The 19,649-nt window shown below is 39.3% G+C and overlaps 1 protein-coding gene across 1 annotated transcript in view; it reads right to left on the bottom strand.

Annotated features, from left to right (window-relative positions):
* Positions 1 to 19,649, bottom strand: part of LOC140232842 (trafficking protein particle complex subunit 8-like) — a 39,929-nt gene that overhangs the window by 11,905 nt on the left and 8,375 nt on the right. Inside the window, exons 4-16 of the mRNA XM_072312956.1 lie at positions 17,278 to 17,452; positions 16,594 to 16,762; positions 15,708 to 15,831; positions 14,385 to 14,782; positions 12,076 to 12,191; positions 11,131 to 11,281; positions 8,470 to 8,570; positions 6,815 to 6,920; positions 6,064 to 6,195; positions 4,904 to 4,975; positions 4,231 to 4,383; positions 1,434 to 1,560; positions 432 to 629 (exon numbers count right to left, since the gene is read on the bottom strand). Of these exons, the coding sequence (XP_072169057.1) occupies positions 432 to 629; positions 1,434 to 1,560; positions 4,231 to 4,383; positions 4,904 to 4,975; positions 6,064 to 6,195; positions 6,815 to 6,920; positions 8,470 to 8,570; positions 11,131 to 11,281; positions 12,076 to 12,191; positions 14,385 to 14,782; positions 15,708 to 15,831; positions 16,594 to 16,762; positions 17,278 to 17,452 (2,022 nt within the window). The remainder of the gene's footprint in view (positions 1 to 431; positions 630 to 1,433; positions 1,561 to 4,230; positions 4,384 to 4,903; positions 4,976 to 6,063; positions 6,196 to 6,814; positions 6,921 to 8,469; positions 8,571 to 11,130; positions 11,282 to 12,075; positions 12,192 to 14,384; positions 14,783 to 15,707; positions 15,832 to 16,593; positions 16,763 to 17,277; positions 17,453 to 19,649) is intronic.

Here is a 19,649-nt window from a genome sequence, read left to right as displayed (position 1 = left end):
GCGGGAGACTCGACAGAAAAAAGTCATGAAACGTCGCGGCGATAGCTTTTCACGTTGGCGATACATCGCGCGAAACGTCGAGGGGGGGGGGGGGCCTCGGAGGCCCCCCCCCCCCCCCCCCGGCCTAGTTAGGGTTAAAGAGGAAGACGGTTTTTGGTATATATTGTGTCATGATAATGGAGCAGCTATAACCTTACAATATCTCTAGTAACCAAACTTGGTGTATTAAGAAAATGGTGCTATTGCTGTACATAGACAGTCTAGCAGGGATAAATACAACATGTGATGTTGCTGTGGGGGAAAATGGGAAAAACAAAACAAAACAAAACAACTAACAAACAATAAATCAAACAAACAACTATCAAACAAAGAAACAAAACATGTAGTAAGCACAAATTTGTCAAGGGAAGTCAAAAGGGACATAGACCCACCTCCCAGGATACCAACTGGACTGATGGAGTTGTCCGTCCCACTGTGTAGAAGCTGGGGGTGGAACTGGAACCATGATGGGACCACCTTGGTCTTGTTTGCTGCCATGGTGACCGCCTCCTCCATGGAGCACCATTCCTCCATCTCGGTCTTGTTGAAGATGCAGCCAAAGGTCACTGACGTTGCTGCCACTCTGTTGTCTGTTGCACACATAAAATGATGAACAGAATACGTATGAATAATGTCTGCACTGTCACAGCATTTTTGAAATGTTTACACTTGAAAGCAAGATAATATCAATATGCGCTTGCTTTCATTAATGCCTTGTCAGCCTTGAACTACTTAACAAAACAATGTCCAAATTTCGGAGCTTGAGTATTTGTTCCAAGTTCAACGGGTCACTGCCGGCAACCAGGGACAGCCTGGTGGTAGTGTCGCTGCCTGGAAAGCAGTAGATGAAGGGTTCGAGTCCCATGATTTCTTTTTTTCGATACGTTTGTTAAATTACAGATCAGCAGTTGCGATCTTACAAATTTCATTTGTAGAGGGAGACAAATTGAAGAAAATGTTTACACTTTTCATGTAATTTTCAGCTATGACTACTGCAGCTTGGCATCAGCAGAATGGAGCCTCTGTCCCATCATGAATACACATAAAATACATAACAATGGAAGCTCACATCGATAGCACAATTAAGCTGTTAATGTGAAGGAGACTTCAGACAACTGTGTTAAATTCATAAAACAGCAGATAACAAGAGAAGAGAAAATATATCACAATAACAGATAGCAAGGGATGTCCATGCCATGTCATATCCGAGGACAAAGTGTTCTTGCCTCTTACTAGAGGAGGTGGCATAATTACACACAACAATGCTCGGCAAGATTCGGTGGGACTCAAACCCAAATCCACTGGATGCAATTCATACATGCTACTGACTGAGTAACCTCGAAAAGCCCTCTCAGAGCTGTCAAGACGGTGGTGTGTAACTTTACTGAGCTCACCTGAGTACTGAGGTCTGTCTGGAGAGGCAAGTAGGATCCTGGTGGCCGACTTCTTGATGACAGGAAGCGGGAGCTGGGGTAATGCCCCTAGAGTCTGCCCGTCAGCATACTGAATTGTTAGCAGTTGCTGCAAGAGATGAGATTGATAATGATAATGGTGATGATGGTAATGACGATGATGATAAAGACGATCATGATAATGATAACAATCACACTCACTACCATCATAATTATTATCATCATCTGAGTGGCATTTTCATACGTCTACTAGTAAGATGTCACAAAACTCGTACAGTGAAACCCCGTTATAACGAGTTCGGTTATAACGAGGAACCGCTTATAACGAGGTGATCGCGTCGGTCCCGTTTTCCTTTGCGTGTAAACCTATGGCAGAACGAATCGGTTATAACGAGTTCGGTTATAACGAGATTCCGGCTATAACGAGGACAATTTCGGTGCATCATGATAAAGAAAAACATAAGCAATTTGATCGGATATAACGAGGTTCCATTTCTCGACTAAATTGCCGCTTTCAAACACGCGACAAACGAAACAATGAAAACCGAATTCACGCTATCCACGTCTTTTTCCGTTTTGCAGAGAACCATTCTTCCATGTTTTCTTCTAAATCACGCGATAAGACACAGGAATGCCTTCCGATGTTTCTACTATTGAATCAAATATAATCATTCGATTTTCTTTTCCGCGAGATAGGCGTGCGTGATATTAGGGCAGACCACACCGCAGCGAGAAAAAAAAAAAAAAAGATAACGCATTCAAAAACTTTTCATGTAGCGACACTTGAGGCCAAAAATGGACAATTGGAATGCGTGTGCAACTCATTATTATATCCTTTCCATTTTTAGTTCCGACTTCCAGTTCTTTTGCTGCTTAGCAAATATGAGTGTGGATGATTAAAGCCGAAACAATTAATGAAATCATCGCGATCCCGTCGGGTGACAGTAGCGTAAAAATAGTTGAATAACGCATGTTAACCTCCTTAATCGGTGTTCAGAAAAAGAAACAAACGCATTTATTAATTTGACTAGATCTGGATTTGTTCATTATCATTTAACAGATGATAATTTAAATATGAGTGTGTATGATTAAAGCCGAAATAATTAATGAAATCATCGCGATCTCGTCGGGTGACAGTCGCGTAAAAATAGTTGAATAACGCATGTTAACCTACTTAATCGGTGTTCAGAAAAAGAAACAAGCGCATTTATTAATTTGAATAGATCTGGATTTGGTCATTATCATTTAACAAATGATAATTTAAATATGAGTGTGTAAGATTAAAGCCGAAATAATTGATGAAATCATTGCGATCTCACCGGGTGACAGTAGCGTAAAAATAGTTGAATAACGCATGTTAACCTACTTAATCGGTGTTCGGAAAAAGAAACAAACGCATTTAACAGTTCAAGGATGTACAAAACCCGAAGAGATTTTCGAAAGAAAATAAAGAACGCATTTTTAATCCCGTCGGACGCAACGATCATACATTGTATAAAATTACAGCCGAAATGATTCATGAAATTATCGAATTCCCGCTGGGCTCCAACAGCGTAAAATACCTCTCAACGCATGAATGTTACTCTGAAATTATCACGAGATCTCTCGCCAGGTGACAGTACCTAGCGTAAAAATAGTTGAATAACGCATGTTAATCTAAATCAGAAAAAGAAACAAACGTTTTTATTAGTTTGAATAGATCTGGGTTTGTTCATTATCACAATTTTAACACTGCATTTCACAATGAAGATTTTTCTTTCTTTCAGAATGGTCTATGAGGTACAGATTGCGTAAAAAGGGTCACAACGTAACCTTCCATATTCAATCCTGTCGCATATTTTTCAAGAACGGATGTACAAAACGCGAAGAGATTTTCGGAAGAAAATAAAGAACGCATTTTTAATCCCTTCGAGCGCAACGATCATATATTATACAAAATTACAGCCGAAATGATTCACGAAATCATCGCATTCCCGCTGGGCACCAACAGCGTAAAAATACCTCGCAAGTTATGGTAAACAACGCCTGTATTTTACTCTATTTGCGCTGGTGTTAGGAAAAATTAACAAACAAGAATTACAATAAAGAATTATCTCATTTCATCCCCTACTTTTTCGTCTAATTCACAAATAATTTCCCTTTATTATCTCAATAATAATGATCCATAATGGTGTAATAACAACGCAAAGGATGTTCTTAAGTTTCTTTCATTGATGGGTATGTTCCGATGTCGTGCTTATGTTTTTCTTTGTTTTTGATGCGTACGGTTATAACGAGGTACCGGTTACAACGAGGTAATATCGCCGGTCCCACGGACCTCGTTATAACGGGGTTTCACTGTATGTCGTTTTTGTTTCTTTGTTTTTAATGCAGTTCTGAGACACGCAAAGCAATCACAGAAATAATCAAAATTCAAAAAGAACAGCTACATGTCTAGATGAAGGCTACATGTCCTATGAAGGTCAGAAGGAAATTTGTATCTATGATGTGAACATTGTTTGTGATACATTTAAACACCTGCAATGATACAGACAAACCTGTTTAAAGTGGCCACCAAAGGCAGACGAAAAAAAAAAAAAGTGACCACTGTAGACAGGGTCGCTAACATGGCTTTTCTCCTGGGGGGAAATGTGTTTAGTGGTCGCATACGGCAGGTGGCTGCTATAGACGGTGGTTGTTATAGACAGGTGTGACTGTATATTGAGGAATTTGAGGAGGCATATTTGAAAAAGGGCCCATACTTTGAAAAGACCACACACGTGAGATGAATATAAAGTACCTTGAAAATGGCCAGATACTCTCTGAGAAAGGCCACCTGCTGGACTGCAGGCTGCCGGCTGTCCCGGGTCAGGAGATGTTTGAATGCTGCCGTCGCATTCTCCAGCTGCTTCAGGTTGAAGGACTGCCTGCCCACCGTCAGATTGATGTGGTCCTGCAAGAAAATTGACAAATTTTTATCATCAATTTAGTCATCTGCAACTAACTCGGCCCCTATGAGGCTGATTCAAACAGCTGCTGAATAAAACTTTCACGATAATAGGAACTGAACACATAGATGGAAGTATCTTGTGAGACATTGGTCAAATTGGTCAAAATCCCACAATTCATGCTTGCTTTCAAAACAAAGGGCATCCAACATAAATGTCAATTCAGCTCAATGAACTGTCAAACAAGACACTGTCATCTCAGTAAAATGGGTACTAAAATATAACTGTCCACATGGAATGTTTCAAAGTGTGGGGTATTTCTAAGCATTATTTGCTCTGTGATACTGTTGAAAAAAAAAATAAAAAAAATAGAATATCTTGCTTGTGTTATGTCCCCATGAAAATTCTGTCCTTCTATACTGAGTGAAAAAAAAAAATTGTGTGAGAATGTCCACACATCACTTTTTGTTATTTGTTTGAAGGATATATCAAGAGTGATAGATGCTCAATTTGCATGGAACTTACCTCAGCTAGAGCCCAGCCTTTGCCCTTGTACACCTGCAGGGCTTGACAGTAGGATCGCAGGGCATGTTTCCTCTGTGAACAAGGAGAGAAGAAGGAGAATAACAGCTTTAATCCACATACTATTAGTCCCTTTCCGGGTTTCAAACAATAGTGCAGGGAGCAGCAAAGGTGCAGACTTTGATTTGTAACATTACAGCAATCACCCGATGTTTCCCCTTAACCCTTTGTATGCTTTGAGAGCCGATTAGCACAGAAAACCCCATAGCATTGTACACACTGTCCAAAGTCCCTGGCACAGAAAGTGTTAAGATAGGCAACACATTTTGCCATCTCCTCCAGACTCCCCTGAAACCCCCCCCCCCCCCTTTTCAATACCATATTTGAAGATTTAATCAATATCCTCAAAAGACTTATTCTCTCATAAACACCCCCACCGCTCATAGCATGCCACTCTTGAAAACTCAATCAATATCATCCATTGAAGAAACATCGGGAATATGTCAGAACCTACAACCTGACATCCATCCATCAACACTGGCATCATCTCCCGAACCAAAAGTGTCAACCATGGCTGTCCCATGCATGCATATCTCTCCTTGTCTTCATCATCGGTTTTTTGTTTTGTTTTGTTTTGTTTTTTTTGTTTTGTTTTTGTTTTTTTTTACAATTTATGTTATCCTTTTCATTCAATTCAATGTCAATCATGCAAATGATATAACCGGGACCTTCACACAAATGAATGATGTGAAGTTTTGTCAATATAGAATGTATCATAATTCACATATGCACACAGAGAGGAGAGAGGAAGGTCACCATCTGACAGTGGGAAGCCACTAGATATACAGGAAGGTGTTTTCACTTGCATCTTGTATATGAGCACCCTACATCATGGCACTTGTGCATGACCAGTCCCCTAAACACACACTTACACACACACACACACACACACACACACACACACACACACACACACACACACACACACACACACACACATACACACACAAGCTGCAAGAATTTTCAGGCTTTATGGAGGCAGATACAAAGAAGAAGGAGAAGGAGAAGGAAGAGGAGGAGGAGAAAGAGAAGGAGGAGGAGGAGGAGGAGAAGAAGAAAAAAAGTTTCCACAAACTAGGTTGAGACACCATTTCTACTCGCACCTGTCCGGCTTTGCTGAATCTGTGGCCGGCGAGGATCATGTGGAATGCATACTTGCGGACCATTGGCCTGGAGGAGTTGATGAAGCAGTGCGCTGCCTGTTCCAAGAAGAGGGCGCTCCTCAGATCCGAATCCTGAAAGAGGGTGAGAGACACAGGTCGAATTTTTCATTAAGTCTTCTGGTAATTCCATTTAATTTCTCGGTATAAAATAAAGGCATCAAGTTTCACAACAGCACATTTTATTTTTAAAAAGTCATTGATAACATCAACATTCTGAGCAGAAAGCAGCCAACAGGATGAAAAAATTATCTTTATAACATATAATTACTTAAATCTGTACAAAATGATGTAAAATTTTGATATCTATTGATACTGTAATGAGATATGTTTAATCCAATGATAAAGAAATGGAAAAATAACAAAGCACGCGTATCTCTAGCACCTCCTCCACCACATATTATGGGTCAGAGGCATGAAAAATTAATGTTTGGCGATCATGAAACTTGTGAAATGAGAATAACAGTAAATCTTTACGATGAATGATAAAAAGCTTTTAAACACCGAGATTGATTGCCAAAAATTCTGTCACATGAGCCACAGCATATCCCTTTGAGATAGCATTACGAGTTTGAGATAGCTCTTAGTTAGGACTCAACATTCTTAGCAAGGTATGGACATCAGAGAGTGGCCATAGTGCATGAAACTTGCACTGACTGTGATAATCGTGGCAGTTAAAAGAATGGATAGTCACCTCTCCAGTGAGTCGGATAAATTCGAGCGCCGCCTCCGAGTACATGAACCTCGCTTTCTGGATCTCGGTTCCTATCAGGACAGCCCTGGTGGCCAAATGGGGTTGCCTGCCATGAACAAAGAATACAGAACATGTTGTAAAATGTCACAAATTATATGTGTTAGAGAAGTACTGGTAGGCATGCCTCACTGGTAGCCTACACAAAGTCATGCATTGTCAGCTAGGTTGCACAAGTACATGCCCAAGTCAGATGTGGAGGGCTCCTCAGGAATAAAAATTGAGTACTTAGATCTAAATTATTCTAAATTTGTGATCTCATAATACTCTGAAAGGACTCATTATCCTGGTAAATTGTGTCAGCCGGAGGAGTTTCTTGGTAGTTCTCTCAATAAATTGCAAGCAAATTTGAAATGGTGGAAGATAAATTTTGAGCCCTTCTGTTTTATCTTTAATAGGGCACATGACCTACAACCGGTACCATCCTTGCACAAGTAAATCATCATCAAAGAAGCCTGGAAATGCTGCCAAATACTGATTTTTTTTTTTTGATTTTTTTTTTGCATCATGGACATAATTTTGATTCCTCCTGACTCTATGTTTCGCTGTGACAAACAAGTAATCTGAATTCAGCTTTTAGAAGCGTACTACAGAAACAATGTTGAGAAAATCAGACTTTATATACTGTATACGCTGTTATTTTCGCGAATTTTGCGAGCTTTGGGCTGATCGCGAAATTAAAGACACGCGAAAATATTACCCCGTCATACCTTACATACAAATTGATGACAAAATGCATCCAACGCTGGCCTGAACAGAACGCGGCTGTTACACCAGCTAGTACGTAACCTACACATACTATTACTAGTACGCTAATTTCCACTTCGAGTGCATACGGTGCAAGCGATTCTGGAAGTGCAATACGATGATAAAAGTGCATTAAAATGTGCAATCTCCGTGCTACATTACCCTACGCGAACGAACACCGGCTCGACGTGGTTGGGTGAGGCCTAGGGATGCATGTAAAACTTTCGCTAGCGCTAGCGCAGCTCTGAAACTTTGTAGTCTACATCTATTTGTTGCAACATTTGGTAGGTACTTGTGAATGCCGTGTGTGAGTGTCTCACTGCAAGTTCCCGTGATTATTATTTCATTTTATAAATCTTCCAATGTGTCTTTTCTATTGTCATGTTTGGGAAGTCACAATGCAAATGGAAAAACGTTACGAGTTTGTTGGCAAGTGTTTGAGCGTGTTTCTCGGGCTTGGCAGTAGACCCTACTACTAGTACTACTAGTATCAATCGCGAATTTAACAACACGCAAAAATGCCACTGATACCGTGATTCGCGAAAATATTTGTACGCGAAAATATTGGCGTATACAGTAAGTAGTTGAACCCAAGCATGTGGAAGATTAGGCACTCACTCAAAAACAATGAGTTGATTCAAAATGCCATGGTTACATGCTTCATTCAAACTGAAGTATTTCCAATCTCAAAAGCAGGAGATATGTAAAGGAAAGCCAAAACGGACACGAGGTTAGCCCGTTGAGGACAGACCGATTTTGCTACAACACGAATTTCTCATAGACAACTGCCCGAGTATACTCGCCCGAGAATACTCGGGACTTGTCCTCAATGGCTTAAAGTGGGCACTCACTTGCATGTGGTGAGATACGTTGTCACAGCATTCTCCATGTAGTGTGATGGATAGGACTTCTGAATGTGGCCTAGCATGAAGGCTGATATTGCAGCAAATTCCTGTGAACAGATCAGAAATAAAATCATGCATTACAATCATTCAATTTCTCATTTTCTCATTTCTTTCTCTCTTTCTTTCTTTCTTCTCCCCCCTTTTGTTTATTCTTTTTTTTTGGGGGGGGGTGGGGGTGATAGGGGTGCTTGCTTTGGTGTAAATAATAATGGATCTTCTACACACCATTACATTTCATGGCACACATATCACTCTCCAAAACAAATGCACACTCAACATGATCTGCATAACTTGATTGTGACAAAACGAAATCCTGACAGTTATCTCTGACAGTGGTAGTGCTGTTTTGAACACTGCTTAAGCAGTGGTGAGGACAAGCTAGCTGAATGCAATTTTTACAGATGCACATGATATGAACTCAAACAATATCAAAAGCTGCTCACTCACAGTGAAACATACTGAAGGGAAAGACCATCCTGATACTATGTTGCTTTGTGTGAAAACAACAAATTCAAAGAAGATCAGTGAAAATTTTTGGGAAAAAATTAATTGGACACACAAAAAAATAATTAACTGACAAAATTGAGAGAGTAAGACATATTGGCAAACTCTGTGTGACGTGGTAGGTGTTGAGCAGTTCTCAATTTGCTTTGCACAAAATATTTCACTAATCAAAATTTTTCTCAAATATTTTGGCACAGATAGAACTTACATGTATCTGCTGAGGAGGACAGACCCCCCCCCCCAAAAAAAAAAAGTACATGTATTACTCTTATTTTACACCACGAATGGATTGGGGGGGATTCTTGTGACCAAAAAAAAAATCAATTTAAAACTTTTGTGTACAAATGGAATGGACAGCTGCTCAACATCTATGTGACACAGAGTTATCAATTCATCTTGCTCTCTAAACTTTAACAGTTCATACATTTTTTTTTTGTATGCTGATCTATTTTTCTGATCTTTCTGTTTTCATACTAAGCAACATAATATCAGGATAGAATTCCCCTTTAAGTAAGTTTTTAAGAAAGACATGTCTTAATTTTAAATATCTGAAATGTCTAGAAGGTTTGAGCAACAGTTTTAGACATGCCATGTCAAGTGCTCTGGGAAATGATACCTGCAGACAAACTGGGTAAAAATGATACTCTATGTTTGCAAACCAGACCTAACAGAAAACAACTCCAAAGTCATGTTTTCACTTGATTAAGACCAAGCTCTTATCCAACAGGGCTACTGCTTCCACTAAAGCTTTTTTTTTTTTTTTTTAAATTTCCTGTAGTCTTTTAAATTTAGCTCAATTAGCTATCAGCAGCTGACGTGATTTCACAGAAGCATATCCCACGAGTAGATTGAAGTTTAGAAATACTGCTGGGGGAAAACTTGGCTCCTTTCCACACCTACTTCAATTACCCTTTCCTGACACACACTCTCACAACACACACACCTACACATTCTTTGAGACAGCTGTCTGCACTGAAGGGGTGTGTGAGGTGGGGAAAACCTACATATTTGGAACACATAAAGTCAGCATTCAGGCAACTGCAATAATGCTAACCATGGAGAGCAAGCCAACTTCATGTTCACGATAACAGAGAAAGTCTCTAGTTTTATTTGCATTAAAAAACACAGTAACATTTTCCTTGATCATTTCCATTCATACCATGTTTATAGTCAATTTTTCAATATGTTTGAATTTATTGATAAAACTCCTTACTTACATACAACTGTATATGCTAGCCATCACAATTTTAATGATAAAAAGGCTTTAAAATCAGCAGTTTATCTCACAGGCATGTGTAACGCAATCCAACTCACGGGTCTATTTTGAAAACATTTTGATTCCCCTCGGGATGCTACATGCCAAGTTTGGTGAAAATCGGTCATGGGGTTCTCAAGAAGAAGATGAAAATGCAAAAAGTTTATGCACGACGCACGAAGAAAGATCGCAATAGCTCACTTGAGCTTTTGGCTCAGGTGAGCTAATAATGAAACTGGAAACTTCTTTATGATGGGGGGAGGGGGCGGTGTATCCAGTGAATTAATTCAGTGCCCCCCCCCCAAAAAAAAAAAAATAAAAAAATAAAAAATCCAACCATTATTCTTGGCACAAAAGGAGAGCATATTCTTGACTGACATGGGGTTAGTTTTTCATTTCTTTCTCTCTCTCTCTCTTTTTTTTTTTTTTTTTTGAAAACTCTGAGGTGTTTCATACATGATGTTGGGTGAAATTATTCTTCATCCAAGCAAAATGTCAAGGCATTCTTATTTTAAATTCTATGTGCACATTGCACTCTGAATACACCGTGTGCACAAAACCAAAAACTGCAAACTTCCACAAAAAATAAGGTCATGCAGCATTCATTACCAAAGTCTAGTCCATGACCATGCCAATGTTCTCACTTAATGTACAGTAGGGCTGCACACTGACCCATTTTTTTCTACTGGTCCAACCTTTCTGTCGGACCAGAAGGTAGCCAGTTTTTCCATTTTTTACTGGTCCATTCCTGAAAAAGTTACTGGTCCGACTGTGATTTCTACTGGTCAGGGACCGTCGGACCAGTGCCAGTGTGCAGCGAATGTTCAGTCCCTCTGACTGTAACTCACCAGAGAGCCGGCATAATGCATCCAGGCTTGGTCATTGCCAAAATCCCCCTTGGCCGTGTGGTAGGAGGTGTAGGCCAACTCGTACATCTGGACCATGAAGGCCAGGTCAGCGCGACGTCGCATCTGGATCTCCGGCGACTCTCGCAGGTATCTGACAGAAAAGACCAGGCATCATAACATAATGACACAATTTTTATGGTGTCTCAATGTTGTATAAATTGGCATGGTGTGGGGGGTGGAACATGTAGAATGACCTCACTAACCAAAAATGTTTACACTCCAATTGAGGGGGTTGTTAAGTATGGAAAAAACAAAGTCAAGAGATTGATAAGTTCCTGTTACTTACAATTAGCATTCATACCCTAAGGTTACAACATTCTTTGTATATGCAAAAATAATGAATGTCATCATCTGTTACATTACTACATGGGTTAGTTGAATTAGGACAGTAATGTATACCTACAACTTGAATCTTTTTCAGGGTAAACATTTCTGCAGCATCACCTACTGTACAAGCCTTTAGCTAATCAGCAATGTACTACTAGATTCAGTGTATTTAAATTTCTTGCATGTATTGTGTGCCACAATTATGTGCCCTTATTCATCACATGTTGCTTCAACAATAATTCTGACATTTGTTTACTGGTACGAGAAAATATTCACTGATCAGAGAATGACCCCAAGGAAATTCTGTCCATAGGAAAACATGAAATATGATCCCTTATTACGTGATCACGTTTCAAACATCCACTCGCTGACCAGTACTTGACTGATCCCTGTAACTCTGCATGATTTTCTCATGGTATTATCCCTCCTCCCATGGCAGAACTCAGGCAAATTAGCCAAGGCTCAGTAGTCATAAAGGGGAGATGCTGGGTTTGAAGATGATGATGTGCTACATACATATCACTGAGAGGTTGCAGCACGATAGGAGGGTGGACTTACTTGGGTGAAGAGTCGCTCTGCGGGGCCGACAGCAGCTTCTCGTTCTGCTTGTTGCCCATGAAGAGTTTCTTTGTGGCATTAAACAGAGATCTCTGGATGCCTTTCCTTGAAGCCAACTGGAAAATTCACAAGGCAACATTGAAGAATACATTGTGTCACCTCCGCCAAATGCATGTCTTTTCTACATTGCTACATGCGTTCGCTGTACTTCATTGTTTTCCAGCACATGCATTCTCCAGAATGATTTTCTTTGATAAATGCTTCAAATGTTTGGAGGTATTGCCAGTGTACAAAGTACATAGTACACCTGATTGAGGTGTGGCTGCATAGGACGCCTACACCTAAAAGTCATTTACCCAATTTCTAACTTTCCTTGCTATGAGTCTGATGTCTAGAAAATTTCCTCTCCTCTAATACTCATACATAAACAGAAATAAGTGGGACAATATACAAGTGAGTTCAAAATGCTGAGTGACATCTTTTTTGCATCTGTTTCATCTCTTACACAACACTTTGTTAAGCAATTATTTACAGAGAAAGTACTTCACCTATACTGTGCAACACAAGGAATACTAACATTGTCCAGGCAGTTAAATACAGTCAGTCCGCAGCGCGTGCGATAATGAGGCACGAACGACAATTTTATTCAGAATCACGTTTGCGCAGTTTGTGCCCTTGAGACTGACGAGATTTTGCGATACTTTGCGAAAGTTTTTGCAGAGGTCGCAATAACAGCTTTCATAGCTTTCGCAGTGCATTGTTTGACCCAGGATGGTTGGGTAGGTTATAGAGCTGATTATGCTCATTAATTTGATACCTAATTTCCCTATTTTTGATCTCAATATAGTAGTCCATTTTAGCATCAAAGTAAACGCTTATTTTGCCAGTGTTCAAGAAGCTTTTAGATCATAGTTTGATGTTTTGCTAGTTCCTGACTGGTATTGAAAATGGATCTCCGTAATTTCTTCGATTTCACAATCGTGAAACTTGAGCGAGTATGATCAATTAAAAAACGAAGAGGGGCACCATTTTTAAGGTTGTGAATTTTCCTGTTGAAAACAAGGCAAATTATGTTTTCTTACTGAAAGTGGGGTAGTGAATGAACACGCGTGGAGTGTGTTGTTGATACCCAGACAATGGTCGTGGACAATGACCAGGATTGGAATGCTTCTTGAGGAATTCCACTATCGCAGCTAGTCTTTGTTAATTCCGAAATGTGGTGTGTGCAAGCACATGGAAATATGTGCTTACTTCTTTCATGTGCATGCATTTCACCCTGTGTCAAGAATTCAGACTAGCAGTGCTCAGGGCAATCCACATGAATAATTGATAAAGCATTCATGTGCCTTGCAGCAGAGCTCGGGACAGGTGGTAGCCAGGTCCATTGTTCAGGGTCATTGTAAGTGCACACTCACATACACATCATTGGTTTCTGTGTAAAGTTCAAGTTTTGTATAGAGAGTGAAAATTCGATCACAATCTGGAACCTAACATTTAAAAAAAAAATCATGGATTCATGAAACTAATATAGGCTTTCATTTTCAAATTACCTCCAACTCAATTGTGCACTATTCAGCTATTACTCATATCAATGACACTTTTATCTGATACATAGTTTTTGAACTCACAGCATTGAGTCAGCAGCCAATGGATACTATACGCAATGCGACACGCCGCGTCTTGCGACAGATTTCGACCAATCACAGACCCGGAATTCCGGTGCGAACGCGAGGATAATCTTTTTAAACTCGACGCTAGACATGTCTCTGAATTTTGCTAGTTCCTGACCCGTATTGAAATGAAGATGAGAAAACTTGCCCTTATTGTGATACTATATACTTTAGCGGACATAGTCTTCACCAGATTTTAGAGGGGCATGAAAGATTTCAGGTTAGTTTTTTGGCGTCAAACGTGAAGGAATATTTTTGAATACTATACCGAATTCGAGAGATATTTTGATATTCTATATTCTTCTTTTCCGTTTTATTTTGATCATGAGCATATTTGCTAATGTTTTCTCTTTCAGTCGATATTAAAAATGTCGAAAACTGACAAGAAATACTCGTTCTACACGGATTTATTCATGACCATGTATCTGCTCATTACGTATGCAAGCACCGCTCAGCCGTGCATACGACTTGAATAAATACGTGCGTTTTCGCTCGCGCTGCGGACTGACTGAATAGCTCTTACAGGCACTGCCAATATAACAATTATGCCTTCTCTTTCAAATTTAGTAGTTTTGAGTAACGGGTACAAATGTTTTACACAACGTATGCAGAGGACAGACAACACTAATGCACTCTTACCTGTTCACTGAGGCTTCGTATCATACGCTCTATGTAGGGGAGTAGGCCACGGACGACAAACTCGTGGACAAAGATTCTTAGTCTGTCGTGATCACTGAGGGTCAGGTGTGCACCATGCACGTTGCTTCCGCCAGGGGTCTTCACGGGAGCCGGCGCCGTCCCCTGGTTTGCCCCCTTGCCCGTCTGCGGGACCGAGTTGCTGCCGTTGGCGTTGTTGGTGATCAGGGAGTCCGTCAGAGGGTCCGTCGGGGGGTTCGACAGGGGGTCTGTCGGGGGATTCGACAAGGGGTCTGTCGGAGAGGCCACTGTGTGGTTGGACTGGCTGTCCACATCAGCGAGAGGGTGGGGCACCATCTCGCTGTTTGGTGAGCCATCTACCTGAACCATCACTATGTCTTCTGGTGAGGGGTCATTGGGAAAATCTGAAACACAAATCATATTCTTCCTTTACTTTACCTCGTCATCTTCTCCCCTTCTCCAATCTCAAGAAGTATTTTGTCTACCCTTTTCTCTCCCATCTTCACCCTTTTCTCTCCCATCTTCACCATTTTTCTCATGTTTGAGTCACTCTGATAATGCCAGTCTTCCATATATATGATTTGTTGTTGCTGATTATGCATACAGCAACAAACTGGATTCTGTTCTGATTTTGATAAACAAGTAAACATGTACATACATAAACACACACACACTATACAAACACAATCAAACACACAATAAAAAGTACAAGACAATGCAAGAAATTTAAATTTTGCCACACAATCCTACTGTGGACCTGAAGTGTACCTCCCAGGATACCTACACTGCAAAGGCTATTGTTGGTGCTTTGTTTGGTTTACACTAGACATATATGTATCTACTGGGCTGCTAACCTGTGCATATCAAAAAAAAAATAAAAATAAAAATACCGGAGATAAATAAGAGAAACAAACATATCTCACAGGCAAAAAATTACAATTGTTTCAAAAATGAAAAAAATTGCACACATCAAGCATGCTATTTCAAATTTCAGAAAGACATCAACACATTTTCATACTTTTGATGAAGTTCTAAAAACGTACAAACTTCCATAGATGTATACCGGTACTAGTTAGCAGCTCAGTGCGTGTCATGACAAAATAAACAACATGATTACAAATGCTGTATTTACTATAATTATTTCATTATCAACATCATTATCGTCATCGTCATCATCATCATCATCATCACCAATCGTCATCACCTGATGTCATCTTCATCATCATCATCATCATCGTCATCATCATCATTATTGCCACTGCTCTCTTTCCCAATCTCAAAGCAGTCAATATCATCACCACTGACCTTCAGAACTGTTGGGTGTAAGTACAATGTTGCAGTCCTCTGTGGCCGGTGATGTTCCCTCACTGACCTGGTCTGGAAACATGGATGGGTCGTTTGCAGGACTTGCATCATTTTCCATGGGGTCCTGACACATTACAAAGCAAAACAAAACCAAGCACAATTATTTTCACTGAACATCTGAATTCATTAATAAAGTTTTGACTATCTATAAAAAATCCTTGAAGACACTTAAGCATGAGTAGGTCACCAATGTTGATAACATCTACGTATACAATGCTCAAACCAAAGCACTGCTGCATGAGTAAAACCATGAGGATGTTCCTTCATCCTAACCTCTGTGGTTACTGGCGGTAACCTGCTTGTGTGCAATGTCAATGACAGTATTGAATTGCCAGTCCTGAGGGTGTTAAACAATTTTACAAAAACTTGAAACATGAATCTGAACAAGTTTGTTGTACACAAGCATAAGATGAGAACACTCTGCCCCTATTTCCTAATGCTACAATGATCAATGACAAATCTAGCAATGTGATATCAAATATTCATCACCACCATCAAGATGGGTTTTGACAAAAGTGTATATGAAATAATTTTCTTTAAAAGCTTCCTTTAAGTTGACACATCATGGCCAATTAAATACACTACATAGAAACTATCACCTTAAGAATGATTAAAAAAGAAGCTGACTGATGGTTAGGTTAGTCAAGCTGTAACAATAAATTACATGAAATTTCACAGTGTATATTACAATGCTTCAGATGATTGGATGAAATGAGCTAATAATCCCTGAAAGAAGTGGATTGCAAACACATATCAGCTGAAATTAGAAACACGATGGATCGTCACGAAGTTGTGGAAAACAAAGGCCACATCTTGTACACTGCACCTGCTGATTAACTTTGTTCAGGTACTGGCTCCACGGATCGGGCATACACATCTGCTCCGAGGCCATCGACGTCGCATCCACAGTGGTCTTCGCTCGTGAGTTGATGCGCAGTAGATGGCACGCGTGACTGCCATATGTTGATTTCATACTCTGGTATATTGCATCAGCCCTCGAATTTAAAACACAAATCAAACACTTCTTACTTTTATCATACCAAGCAAACAAAACAAAACAAAACAAAAAAATTACATCATAATGTACAATGTACATCACAGAGTAATCAGTACACCTACATGTATAACTCATTTCAGACAGGTCATATTTTAGTGCACAGGACCAAGAGAAGCCATCACATGCTAGAAACCAAAGTGATGATCAACTAGAATCAGATGTCATATCTGAAAGGAAAATATAATATTACACTGTACGTAAATGTGCACCGACTATAATCTGGCAAAGTGATTATGCTATTAAGACCATGATGAGGGAGACTTCGGTATGCATAAATTTTCTTGATCATTAAAACTCTGTGCCACACAAAGTTCAGCAACCATGGATGTGTGCAACAAACAAACTGCTCATCAGAGTACAACTTAGTTACAATGTAGCATTGCTAATGGGAAATATAGTATAGTTTGAATAATATCTACATGAGACTGCCATTTTACAGGTCCTGCCACTCACTTCTCCTCCTCCCCCTCTGAGTTGTCGTGCAGGAGAACATAGTACTTGAAAATGTTGGGGCAGAGCCACTTGGGGTGGGTGGTGTTGGACGAGTGCTGCAGGTGGTGCTGCTGCTGGGACAGCTTGGCAAACTGGTCCATGGGGTCGGCGTGCCCTGTCGACACCACCAACATGCCTGGCCAAATGAAAATCTGGTTAAGGAAGGATCTTTTGTTTGCGTTTTCTCCTTTTTCTTGTTTCGTGTCTTTTTTGTGTTTATTTATTTTGTATGTGTGTGTGACCACAATCTGCACTGATTGCACTGTGGCAGTAGAGAACTACATGAATCATGACTCATTTAACTGTGAGAGATTCAGGACAACCTGCTGAGAATTCAAGGTCACGATGGCATGTTATCCAGCGGATTCAATTGTGCGCAATTTGAAATTTAATAACAAAATCATGATTATACATACAGCTAACTTCAGTATTCCCTCACTGTATTTTCCTCCCAGACAAAAAAGCCATTTTAAATCCTCTGGATTGTTGCACTGGCACATTGTGACTGATACTTACTTTAATGCTTACTTATATTTTGTGTCATGAATGACCATCCAAATATACCGTAGTTTTGTTAACTCTTCTCAGAAAATACTCATAGTTTTAATAGATAAGAAAATCTCTCTGTAAAATAATAATAATAACAACAATAACTAGAATCATCACTGAAGGTGATTAATATGTGATGTCATGAGGGCAATGACGTTAATACCAAGTTTGTGCACTTGTTGAATTGGAAACAGAATAATTTTAGTTTATTGTACAATTACAGAGTTGACACTGACTGAGTATAAAACTTACAGCAAATGGAAACATGCTTTCCCCCAGCATCACTACACTTAAAGACCATCATACAGTACAGTACAGTACTGTACACACCAAATTTTACCTTCATAGCTTGAATGGTTTATTTTGATACAAAAATGAGTGGTTACCATGGCAACAAATTTTCCTTAAACTAACACATTGGTGCCTTACAAAACTACACTTCTAGATCATGATACATACTAAATTTGACTTTAATTGCTTGAATGATGGAAAAGTTATTCGATCTGCAAGGTTTTGGGAAAATTGTGGTTACCATGGCAACGGTCTGTGTGACAAACACAAAAATTATGTGTTCTACATCTATACCTCAAGGCCATAATGCCTACCAAATTTGATTTCAATTGCTTCAAAACTGTGGAAGTTGTTCACTCCACAAGATTTCGAAGAAAACATGTGGTTACCATGGCAACGCTTTGTCAAGTACAAACACAAAGAGTGTCTTGCGTAACTACACCTATTGATCATCATAGACACCAATTTTGAAATTGATTGCTCAAATACTATGGAAGTTATTCAATCCACAAGGTTTTGGTAAAATTATGGTTACCATGGCAACGCATTGTCCGACAAACACAAAAAAAAAAACATGTCTTGCACATCTATATCTCAATATCATCATTTACCCTAAGTTTCATTTAAATTGCTTCAAAACTGTAGGAGGAGTTCACGACGCAAGATTTTGCAACAGACCGACCAACCAACCGACCACCCGCCCAACCAACATCACGGTGATTCCTATATACCCCCTTCACACTATGTGTGTGTGTGTGTGTGGGGGGGGGGGATAATAATAATAATAATGATAATAATAATAATAATAATAATAATAATAATAATAATAATAATAATAATAATAATAATAATAATCTACAAACAAGGAGATAAGAATGTTTGTTCATTTGCATAATTTCTGTGGCATTTATCTCTTAATCAATGCACTGAAAGGTCAAAGATCATTTCCCTCTCTACAGTTATGCTACATATAAAGTATATGAGGGAATTTTTCAGGCCGTGCAGGTAAAACAAACAAATAAACAAATACACAAAAAAATAAAAACAAATGTACTGAGTATCATACATTCACTCTCATATTCATGATGTATTATTTCTCTTATACACCTTGAAAAAAAAATATCATAATCTGGTCACTGGATACAGCAACACAGTACTACATCCAAAATGTATTTCATTCAGTTGGTATATAGAATATGCGTACATACCCTTCATTAGGTTGCTACTACATCCAATACAAATTTGCTACAAACCGTCAAATGTTACACTGTATGAAGTTCATCGAGCTGGGATGCTTAATGTTATGACATACACTGTACGTGTATGTGTGAACAAGAAATGGAGGAAATTTCTTTGATTGTTCGATAATGCATTTGTTTTGTTAAGGCTTTTTTTTTTTTGGTATCATAAAGACAATGGTTGTCAATGGATATACAGTATGTACACATAGATGTATCATAATGTGTTCAAAAAGCTCCATTCAATTTTCACTA

The sequence above is a fragment of the Diadema setosum genome, chromosome 9 (assembly GCF_964275005.1).
Source record: "Diadema setosum chromosome 9, eeDiaSeto1, whole genome shotgun sequence".
NCBI classification, from domain to species: Eukaryota; Metazoa; Echinodermata; class Echinoidea; order Diadematoida; family Diadematidae; genus Diadema; species Diadema setosum.
Note: the sequence above shows the minus strand (reverse complement) of the source record. Positions and strands in the feature narration are given on the sequence as shown.